This window comes from Pristis pectinata, chromosome 2, assembly GCF_009764475.1.
Source record: "Pristis pectinata isolate sPriPec2 chromosome 2, sPriPec2.1.pri, whole genome shotgun sequence".
In the NCBI taxonomy this organism is placed as follows: Eukaryota; Metazoa; Chordata; class Chondrichthyes; order Rhinopristiformes; family Pristidae; genus Pristis; species Pristis pectinata.
In genome coordinates this window covers 2,516,392-2,528,532 of record NC_067406.1, presented here as the reverse complement: position 1 = coordinate 2,528,532, position 12,141 = coordinate 2,516,392, and the positions used below count along the sequence as shown (strand labels likewise).

Here is a 12,141-nt window from a genome sequence, read left to right as displayed (position 1 = left end):
GGCAGGTGATAGGTGAATCCAGATGAGGGGGGGAGAGAGGTAGGTGAGAGAGGTGGGGGGGAATGTAAGGAACTGGGAGGTGATAGGTGGAGGGTGACAAAGGGGCTGAAGATGATGGAATCTGATAGCAGAGAAGGTGGAGCGTGGAATAGAGGGAGGGAGGTGGGGAGGGGAACCGGTGGGAGGAGTGTGTGGGGGAGGGGAAAGAGATGGGGTGATGGGGGCCGGTTGGACAAAGGAAAACAAAGGTGGGGGGACGGGGGGGAGTGATAAACGGGACGAGCTTGGATGGGCATCTTGGTCAGCATGGACGAGTTGGGCCGAAGGGCCTGTTTCCGTGCTGTGTGACTCTGTGACTGAAGGCACAGGGCTGAGTCAACAGGTCAGGCGTGGTCGAACTGAATGCAGCTCAGACGGTGCACAGAACGGCCTCTTCCCATTCCTGTGCAATAGACCAGAGGCGCTATCCCTGTGCAACTTGCCCTCAGGGCTGAAGGTTGCCCTCCTGCCCCTGATGGTGGATTGTCCCAGAGCAGCTCTCTGTTCTTGTACCCAGAGCCCTGAAGTCAGATTGGAGAGAGAGACTGCTCCTGTGAAGACGCAGCCCCTCACCTCCTGACACCGACGTGTGGCTACAGCTCACTGCCTCGTTTCCCCTTTCCCCGAACCGATTCACCACCACTTCCACATCACACACCTTGAGCTGTCGGTGATCACAAAGGAACACAGTCAAAATCGGAAGCGCAAGTTGGGACAACAAGACGCCTTTCCACCCCACAGGACGTCCCGAGCCGTTTCACGTCTATTGGTGTTGGTTTATTATTGTCACTTGTACCGCGTTACATGAAAAGCTTGTCTTACAAACCGATCGTACAGGTCAATTCATTACACAGTGCAGTTACATTGGGTTAGTACAGAGTGCATTGATGTAGTACAGGTAAAAACAATAACAGTACAGAGTAAAGTGTCACAGCTACAGAGGAAGTGCAGTGCAATAAGGTGCAAGGTCACAACGAGGTAGATCGTGAGGTCAGAGTCCATCTCAATGGCAGACAGCAGAAGTCCGGAACAACACACAATCTGCTGGAGGAACCCAGCGGGTCGAGCAGCATCTGTGGGGGGAGAGGAATTGTCGATGTTTCAGGTTGACACCCTGCGTCAGGACTGAGAGTGGGGGTGGGGGTGGGGGGGGATGGTCAGTATAAAGAGGGGGGGGTGTGACAGGGACCAGAGGTGATTGGTGGGCTGAGGGTTGGGGGTGGGGAGGTGGAGGATGATGGGCAGATCAGGGGGAGGGGTGGAGCGAGTCATAGTCAAACAGCATGGAAACAGGCCCTTCGGCCCAACTCATCCATGCTGACCAAGATTCCCATCTAAGCTTGTCCCATTTGCCTGCATTTGGCCCATATCCCTCTAAACCCTTCCTATCCATGGACCTGTCCAGGTGACTTTTAAATGTTGTTAATGTACCTGCCTCACCCACTTCCTCTGGCAGCTCGTTCCACACACCCACCGCCCTCTGGGTGAAGAAGTTTCCCCTCAGGTCCCTTTTAAATCTCTCCCCTCTCACCTTAAACCTGTGTCCTCTAGTTCTTGATTCCCCAACCCTGGGAAAAAGACTGAGCTCATTCACCCTGTCTATGCCCCTCATGATTTTATACACCTCTATAAGATCACCCCTCATTCTCCTACGCTCCAAGGAACATGTCCCAGCCTGTCCACCCTCTCCCTACAACTCAGTCCCTCAAGTCCTGGCAACATCCTCGTAAATCTCCTCTGCACTCTTTCCATTTTACTGACATCTTTCCTCTAACAGGGTGACCAAAACTGTGCACAGTTCTCCAAGTGCGGCCTCACCAACTCGGACGGGTCCATGGATAGGAAAGGTTGAGAGGGATATGAGCCAAACATGGGCAAATGGCTTAGATGGGCATCTTGGTCAGCATGGAGCAGTTTGGCCGAAGGGCCTGTTTCTGTGCTGTGATCATCATCTTGAGTTGGGAGACAGAGGCAGACTACAGCTATGAGTTTACTGTCACATGCACCCTGAAGCTCACAGAGTGAAAATAGAACAATAAATGTTGAACAAAGGAGCAGAACGGTGCAGAGACCACAGTGCAGTCTGAAATAGTGCAGAAAGAAATGCTAAAGTGACAGTAAGGGAATAACTGAGAAACAATGTCCTGGGCCCAGCACAGAGACGTAATCACAAGGAAGGCGCACCAGCTTTACTTTCTTCGGAGGTTAAGGAGGTTCAGCTTGTCACCGAACACTCTAATAAACTTCTACAGATGCACTGTTGAAGGTGTCCTGACTTGTTATCACAGTCTGGGATGGCAATTCGAATGCGCAGGAACGCAAGAAACTGCAGAGAGCAGTGGACTCAGCCCAATACATCACGGGCACATCCCTCCCCACCATCGGGAGTATCTACAGGAGGTGCTGCCTCAGGAAGGCAACATCCATCATCAAAGATCCCCACCATCGGGGCCGTGCCACCTTCTCGCAGCTAACATCGGGCAGGAGGTACAGAAGCCTGAAGTCCCACACCACCAGGTTCAGGAACAGCTACTTCCCTTCAACCATTCGGTTCTTGAACCAACCGGCACAACCCTAATCACCACAGTTTAGCAACACTGTGACCACTCTGCACTACAATGAACTTTTTTTTGTTCTAATTGTGTTCTTTCTTGTAAAAATTTTGTGTAATTTATGTTTAATTTATGTTGTTCTGGTGAACGTTGTGCCTCTGATGCTCTGTGCCTGTGATGCTGCTGCAAGTAAGTTTTTCATTGCACCTGTGCACACATGGACTTGTGCATCCGACAATAAACTCGACTTTGACTTTGAGGGAGAGTTAAGAGCTCGGGAACATGGCAGCACCACCAGGAAGGGAATGTGAAAGGGGTGATTGGTCAGTGGATGATGGAAGGAGGCAGACACAGTGTGGTCTGTGTTGTGATGTAGGGAACGAGACAGACAGCTGGTGCACAGCATGACTCCAGGAACAGACACTGGACAAAGGCTGCACCCTGCTTCAGTTGTCTTGCGGGCGGATGAATATTTGCCCCAAGGTACCGGGGTGGAGGGGGACCCCACTCTCCCTCCTCGCTCCCAGACAGGTTAGACTCCCAGGACAGAGATGGCACTTCTGACAGTTCAGCACTCCCTCAGACCTGCAGTGGGAGGGTCTGCTGAGTCCGTCTGCCCTGGGGTGGGGCTTGCTCTTCACCACATCACTGCCTTCATTCTGGGAATTACTTGATGTTACAGAGGTGGAAGTTCAGCCCATCTGGTTCATGCTAGCTCCCAGCAGAGCAGTCCCGTGCTCCTTATTTCCCTGTACACCTCACTCACCTGCCCAACAACTTCCCTTTGATCCTTTTGCCTCTTACCCACACTGGGGGTAATATAAAGTAGGCAATTTCTGTACTTCCTTATCAAGGCCATTCAGCCCATTGATTCAATGCTGGTTCACAGAGCAATTCCATTCCCCACATTTCCCTTGTGATCTCTCCCTCCCACATTCTCATCGTCCCCCCCAGATTCTACCCCCCACCCACACACTGGGGGCAATTCACAGTAATTAACCCACCGACCCGCACCTCGTTGGGATGTGGGAGGAAACTGGAGCCCCCGGAGGGAATCCCATGCGGTCACAGGGCGAGAGTGCGAACTCCACACGGACAGCGCCGGAGGTCAGGATCGAACCCGGGTCTCGGGATCTGTGAGGCAGCGACTCCGCCAGCTGTGACACTGTGTCGCCCAGTTAACCTAGCAGCATGTTTCTGGGAGGGATGCAGGTGAGAGGGTGAGTTGTTACAGAGACCTGGCTGATAACACAGTGAACTACCCAGGTAAAGCAGTGAGCTGCTGAAGGAGCAGGAAACAAACCCTCCTTGTGTTTATCCACAGAAAATATCACGGAGAAATGACCAGCTCATTATCAAATTCATGGGATCTCCCTCTGTACAAACAGTCCGCTTGACATCACATTCTGCTCTAACCCCATCTACAAGTCTGCAGATGATACCACCGTAATGGGCCATATCTCAAATAACGATGAGTCAGAGTACAGGAAGGAGATAGAGAGCTTAGTGACATGGTGTCATGACAACAACCTTTTCCACAATGTCGGCAGAGCAAAAGAGCTGGTCATTGACTTCAGGAAGTGGGGTGGTGTACATGCACCTGTCCACATCAACGGTGCTGAGGTCGAGAGGGTTGAGAGCTTCAAGTTCCCAGGGGTGAACATCACCAATAACCTGTCCTGGTCCAACCACGTAGACACCACAACCAAGAAAGATCACCAGCGCCTCTACTTCCTCAGGAGACTAAAGAAATTCGGCATGTCCCCTTTGACACTCACCAATTTTTATCAATGCACCATAGAAAGCATCCTATGTTGTGACCTTGCACCTTATTGTCTAGCTGCACTGCACTTCCCTGTAGCTGTGACACTTTACTCTGTACTGTTATTGTTTTTACCTGTACTACATCAATGCACTCTGTACTGACTCAATGTAACTGCACTGTGTAATGAACTGACCTGTATGATCGGTTTGCAAGACAAGTTTTTCACTGTACCTCGGTACAAGTGACAATAATAAACCAATAACAATACCAATATCCGGGTGCATCACAGCTTGGTACAGCAACTGCTCTGCCCTGGACTGCAAGAAACTGCGGGGAGTTGTGGACACAGCCCAGCACATCACAGAGACCAGCCTCGGTACAGTAATAATCCAATTTACCAGTTTACACAAAGGCCATTAGTTTCCATCTGTCAAAATCATTGGCCGTCACTTCTGCGCCCCAACTGCAGAGCATCTGAAGCCAGGCCGTTCCGCACAGAGCAGTTGACGTTACCACTGACCAGGGCAGCTGGAAACAGAGGGTGAAGGAAGGAGCTTCCCACACAGGAGGAGGGAGCTTCTCACACAGGAGGAGGGAGCTTCCAACACAGGAGGAGGGAGATTCTCACACAGGAGGAGGGAGCTTCCCACACAGGAGGAGCAGAGTTGCCAGTCTAACGGGACTGAGCGAGTTCTGTCCCCATGAAGACTGTGGCTGGACATGGGGATGGATGGACACCATTAACTCGGCAAAGGCAGGGATGGACAGAAAACTGGCCCTGTCACCAGTCACACATCACACACATGATAAAAAGAAACGTTACACATGCAATTGGTTATATCTCAATTCAACTGTGTGCTGCTCTCTCTCTCTGTCTCTCTGTCTCTCTTTCTCTCTCTCTCTCTCTCTCTCCTTCCCCTCCCCCCTCCCCACCCCACCCCATCTGGATGTAATTATACCCACTTTCACCTCTCCCCCTCTCTCCATCTCCATCCCTCTCCCCCTCCCTCTCTCCCTCCTCCCTCTCTCCCTCTCTCCCTCTCCCCCTCTCTCCCTCTCCCTCTCTCCCTCCCCCCCAGCACTGTAATACAATTGCTATATTTATATTTTCCTATTTTCACTTCCTTTTCACTCAGGCAGTGAGCTGGAGCCCGGGCTCCCTCAGTGCGTTCAGTGTCGGAGATGTCTGCCAACTGCACAGATCAGCGTCTTGCCTTGGGCTGGAGGTGCTGTGGCCCTGACCCTTCGCCGCTCTCAGGTACCCAGTGTGAGCTGCGGGACAGTGTCCCGGGGAGATGGGTGGGGGGGGGAGGGGGGTAGGGTAGGGGTCTCTGCCTGCCTTGTGTGGCTGACGGCCAGTTGCTGAGGCGCGGGTCTGGGCTGTTGGCAGGGCTGCAGTGCTGGGTGAATGCTCGCCTGTTGTGGGTGGGCAGGTCAGCCTGTTAGCTGGGAGACAGAGGGGTGTCACAGATTGGGTGGGGGTCGGTTGGGATGGGAACAGTGGATAGCAAGCCAGCCATTCCATTGGTGTTTGGATGGCTGGTGTACCCAAAGTGTTCCAGCAACCTTGGCACCTTAGAACTCCTGAAGTTATCCATTACATCCACAAGTGTTTTGCACTTTCTCTGTAGCTGTGACACTTTACTCTGTACTGTTATTGTTTTTACCTGTACTGCATCAATGCACTTTGTACCAACTCAATGTAACTGCACTGTGTAATGAATTGATCTGTATGATCGGTATGCAGACAAGTTTTTCCCTGTACCTCGGTACAAGTGACAATAATAAACCAAACCGAACCAAGGAGAGACGGGAGAAATGGGTCTCTTCCCATTAAGGGGGTTAAGGGGGAACGTGATTGAGAGATATAAACCTGAGAGGTATAGACAGGATAGACTGCAGGAAAACTTTTCCCCATAGCAGGGGTTGATAAGCTAGACATGGACTGAGGAATCGGGGGAAGAGATTCAGAAGGGATTGGAGGGGGGCCTACTTTGGTCAGAGAGTGGTGAGTACCTGGAAGGCACAGCCAGAGAGAGTCACTGATGGCATTTAAGAATGAAAGGGTTAACACGTAAGGAGTGTCTGGTGTCTCTGGGTCTGTACCTGATGAAGTTCAGAAGGATGAGGGGGGATCTCAATGAAACCTACCGGATACTGAAAGGCCTGGATAGAGCGGATGTGGAGAGGATGTTTCCATCAGTGGGAAAGTCTAAGACCAGAGGGCACAGCCTCAGAATAAGGGGATAAAACTGAGGTGAAGAGGAATTTCTTCAGCCAGAGGGTGGTGGATCTGCAGAATTCATTGCCACAGATGACATAGAACATAGAACATAGAATGGTACAGCACAATACAGGCTCTTCGGCCCACAATGTTGTGCCGACCTTTAAACCTCACTGAAGACTATCTAACCCCTTCCTCCCACATATCCCTCTATTTTAAATTCCTCCATATGCTTATCTAGCAATCTCTTGAATTTGACCAATGTCCCTGCCTCCACCACCGCCCCAGGCAGCACATTCCACGCCCCAACCACCCTTTGGGTGAAAAAGCCTCCCTCTGATATCGCATAGAAACATAGAAACATAGAAAAACTACAGCACAATTCAGGCCCTTCGGCCCACAAAGCTGTGCCGAACATGTCCCTACCCTAGAAATTACTAGGCTTACCCATAGCCCTCTATTTTTCTCAGCTCCATGTACCTATCCAACAGTCTCTTAAAAGACCCTATCGTATCCGCCTCCACCACCGTTGCCGGCAGCCCATTCCACACACTCACCACTCTCTGAGTAAAAAACTTACCCCTGACATCTCCTCTGTACCTACTCCCCAGCACCTTAAACCTGTGTCCTCTTGTGGCCACCATTTCAGCCCTGGGGAAAAGCCTCTGACTATCTACCCGATCAATACCTCTCATCATCTTATACACCTCTATCAGGTCCCCCCTCATCCTCCGTCGCTCCAAGGAGAAATGGCCGAGTTCCCTCAAACTGCTTTCATAAGGCATGCCCTGCATTCCAGGCAGCATCCTTGTAAATCTCCTCTGCACCCTCTCTATGGCTTCCACATCTTTCCTGTTGTGAGGCAATCAGAACTGAGCACAATACTCCAAGTGAAGTCTGACCAGGGACCTATATAGCTGCAACACTACCTCACGGCTCCTAAATTATATTCCCCGATTGATGAAGGACATCACACCATATGCCTTCTTAACCACAGAGTCAACCTGCGCAGCCGCTTTGAGCGTCCTATGGACTCGGACCCCAAGATCCCTCTGATCCTCCACACTGCCAGGAGTCCTACCATTAATACTATATTCCGCCAACATATTTGACCTACCAAAATGAACCACTTCACACTTATCTGGGTTGAACTGCATCTGCCACTTCTCAGCCCAACTCTGCATCCTATCTATGTCCCTCTGTAACCTCTGACAGCCCTCCAAACCATCCACAACACCCCCAACCTTCGTGTCATCCGCAAACTTACTAACCCACCCCTCCACTTCCTCATCCAGGTCATTTATAAAAATCACAAAGAGCAAGGGCCCCAGTACAGATCCCTGAGGTACACCACTGGTCACCAACCTCCACTCAGAATACGACCCTTCAACAACTACTCTTTGCCTTCTGTGGGCCAGTCAGTTCTGGATCCACACTGCAATGTCCCCTTGGATCCCATGTCTCCTCACCTTCTCCATAAGCCTCGCATGGGGTACCCTATCAAACGCCTTGCTGAAATCCATATACACTACATCTACTGCTCTCCCTTCATCGATGTGCTTAGTCACATCCTCAAAAAATTCAATCAGGCTCGTAAGGCAGGACCTGCCCTTGACAAAGCCATGCTGACTATTCCTAATCACATTATACCTCTCCAAATGTTCATAAATCCTGCCTCTCAGGATCTTCTCCATCAGCTTACCAACCACTGAGGTAAGACTCACCAGTCTATAATTTCCTGGGCTATCCCTACTCCCTTCCTTGAATAAGGAACAATGTCCACAACCCTCCAATCTTCTGGAACCTCTCCCGTCTCCATCGATGATGCAAAGATCATTGTCAGATGCTCCACAATCTCCTCCCTCACCTCCCACAGCAACCTGGGGTACATCTCATCCGGTCCCAGCGACTTACCTAACTTGATGCTTTCCAAAAATTTCTGCACCACCTCTTTTCTAATATCTACATGTTCAAGCTTTTCAGGCCGCTGCAAGTCCCCACTACACTCCCCCAGATCTTTTTCTGTGGTGAATACTGACGTGAAGTATTCATTAAGTACCTCCGCTATTTCTTCCGGATCCATACACACTTTCCCACTGCTACACTTGATAGGCCCTATCCTTTCGCATCTCATCCTCTTATTCTTCACATACTTGTAGAACGCCTTGGAGTTTTCCTTAATCCTGCCCCCAAGGCCTTCTCATGTCCCCGTCTGGCTCTCCTAATCCCTTTCTTAAGTTCCTTCCTTTTAGCCTTGTACTCCTCCAGATCTCTAACATTACCGAGCTCTCTGTACCTTTTGTAAGCTTTTCTTTTCCTTTTGACTAGATTTATTATAGCCTTTGTACACCATGGTTCCTGTATCCTATCATGACTCCCGTCTCATAGGAACATGTCTATGCAGAGATCCACACAAATATCCCCACATATCTTCTGTACTTTTCCCAGAGAACAGCTGTTCCCAATTTAATCTTCCAATTTCCTGCCTGAGAGCCTCATAATTCCCTTTACTCCAAGTAAACACCTTTCTAGTCTGTCTGTTCCTATCCCTTTCCAGTGCTAACGTAAAGGAGATAGAATTATGATCATTATCACCAAAATGTCCACCACTGAGAGATCTGACACCTGACCAGGTACATTTCCCAATATCAAATCAAGCACAGCCTCTCCTCTTGTAGGTCTATCTACATACTGTGTCAAGAACCCTTCCTGAACACACCTAACAAACTCCATCCCATCCAAACCCCTCACTGACTGGAGATGCCAATCGATGTTTGGGAAATTAAAATCCCCCATCACCACATCTCTGTTATTCTCACACCTATCTTGGATCTGCTTCCCTATCTGCTCCTCAATATCCCTGTCACTATTGGGCGGCCTATAAAAAACACCCAGCACCGTTATCGACCCCTTCCTGTTCCTAACCTCCACCCACAGAGACTCCGTAGACAATCCCTCCACAACGTCCACCTTTTCCGCAGCCGTGAAACTATTTCTGATCAACAGTGCCACTCCCCCACCTCTCTTGCCTCCCTCCCTGTCATTTCTGAAACATCTAAAACCCAGCACTTGAATCAACCATTCCAGCCCCGGAGCCATCCAAGTCTCCATAATGGCCACCACATCATAGCTCCAAGTATCGATCCAAGCTCTAAGCTCATCCGTCTTGTTCACAACACTCCTTGCGTTAAAATAGACACATCTCAAGCCTGTCTGAACACGTCCCTTCTCTATCACCTGCCTATGGTATTTACTCCTAGCCTCCTCCACTCGAGAGCCAAACACCTCTTCCCCAGTCTCTCCAGTACGGATCCCACCCCCCAACAATTCTAGTTTAAACTCTCCCCAGTAGCCTTAGCAAACCTCCCCACCAGGATATTGGTCCCCCTGGGATTCAAGTGCAACCCGTCCTCTTTGAACAGGTCGTACCTGCCCCAAAAGAGGCCCCAATGATCCAGAAAACTGAATCCCTGCTCCTTGCTCCAATCCCTCAGCCACGCATTTAACACCCTCCTCATTCTGTTCCTATACCCACTGTCACTTAGCACAGGCAGTAATCCAGAAATTACCACCTTTGAGGTCCTGCTTCTCAACTTCCTTCCTAATTCTCTATAGTCTCTTTTCAGGACCTTATTCCTTTCCCTACCTATGTCGTTGGTACCAATATGTACCACGACCTCAGGCTGTTCTCCCTTCCCCTTCAGGATATCTTGGTCGCGATCTGAAACATCCCGGACCCTGGCACCTGGGAGGCAAACTACCTTCTGAGTTTCTTTCCTGCATCCACAGAATCGCCTGTCTGCCTACCTAACTATAGAGTCCCCCATCACTAGTGCTCTCCTCTCTCCTTCCCTACCCATCTGAGCCACAGGGCCGGGCTCTGTGCCAGAGACACTGCCACTGTTGCTTCCCCCAGGTAGGCTGTCTCCCCCAACAGCACTCAAACAGGAGTACTGATTGTCGGGGGTACAGCCACAGGGGTACTCTCTAGTACCTGACTCTTCCCCTTCCCCCTCCTGACTGACTCAATTGCCTGATTCCGATGTTCCCGGCGTGACCACCTGCCTATAACTCCTCTCTATCACCTCCTCACTCTCCCTGACCAGACGCAGGTCATCGAGCTGCATCTCCAGTTCCCTATCACGGTCCATCAGGAGCTGCAGCTCAACACATCTGGTGCAGACGTAGCCTTCCCGGAGGCAGGGAGACTCCGGGAACTCCCACATCTGACACTGAGTACAGGAAACCGCACTCGTACCCCTTCCTTAACTCAAGTCACCTACCTCTCCTCGCCCCTTTACGCCGAAGCTCCTTGAGCCAAAGCCCAGAACACTCTGCTCCCTCTCACTCCGCTGCCCGCTCCGACACTGCCCGCTGGATATGGCGGTTGGCTTTTTAAACTGCCCGCATCGCGCCTGCGCAGTCCTGCCCCCACTCTACCACTTAAAACTTTTACACCCTCATAAAAGTACCTTATAAAAACACTACCCCTAATAAATTACAACCCTATTAAAAACTAAGCCTTATACTTAAAACCCTAATAAAAAAGATAAAGAAAAACTTATCTGATCCGAAGTCCTCTGAAGCAAAGCCCACAAAGCCCACATCTCCCTTGAACTTCCCACCCATTACTTTAAAGCCATGCCCTCTTGTATTGAGCATTGGTGCCCTGGGAAAGAGGCGCTGGCTGTCCACTCTGTCTATTCCTCTTAATATTTTGTACACCTCTATCATGTCTCCTCTCATCCTCCTTCTCTCCAAAGAGTAAAGCTCTAGTTCCCTTAGTCTCTCCTCATAATGCATCCTCTCTAAACCAGGCAGCATCCTGGTAAATCTCCTCTGCACCCTTTCCAATGCTTCCACATCCTTCCCATAATGAGGCGACCAGAACTGGACACAATACTCCAAGTGTGGTCTATGACTGTGGAGGCCAAGTCATTAGGTGTATTTAAGGCAGAGATTGATAGGTTCTTGATTGGTAAGGGGTTAAAGGTTACAGGGAGAAGGCGGGAAAATGGGGTTGAAAAATAAATCAGCCATGATCGAATGGCGGAGCGGACTTGATGGGCTGAATGGCCTAATTCTGCTCCTATATGGTCTAAGAAGTGTCGAGATGAGCACTTGAATTACCCAGGCAGGGAAGGCTATACGCAAATGCTGGAAGGGGGGATTGATACTGATGGGTCCCCACTGGTCAGTGTGGACCGAATGACCTGTTTCCCTGCTGTACAACTTTATCTGGTGACCCAGTGTGGTGGCATTTACCAGGAATTATTGCATGCACCAGGTGAGCTGGTCACAACTGCCAACGGGTAGCCCTTCACCATGGGACGTTGAAGCATGATCGTGTTGTGTGAGGAGATGTGGGAGTAAACTCATCAATGACCAATTCAGTGTCCGTTGGGGGAAGTTACAGAATCCGAGATTGGAGACAAGTTGCTGAGCACGTGGGAATGCAGATTTGCAGAATCATTCATATGGAATCTGCTGAGTTTTTTTGAGGAAGTGACTAAGTGTGCAAATCTGTAACAGAAGGGATCGTTAGTTAAAGTGAAAGCTTG

At 50.2% G+C, this 12,141-nt stretch overlaps 1 protein-coding gene across 1 annotated transcript in view; it reads left to right on the top strand.

Moving 5' to 3' along the window:
* The first annotated feature begins 5,517 nt into the window (after positions 1–5,517).
* shtn2 (shootin 2) overlaps positions 5,518–12,141 on the top strand; it is a 46,791-nt gene continuing 40,167 nt past the window's right edge. The window contains exon 1 of the mRNA XM_052044078.1: positions 5,518–5,614. Within this exon, the coding sequence (XP_051900038.1) occupies positions 5,539–5,614 (76 nt within the window). The 5' untranslated portion in view covers positions 5,518–5,538. The remainder of the gene's footprint in view (positions 5,615–12,141) is intronic.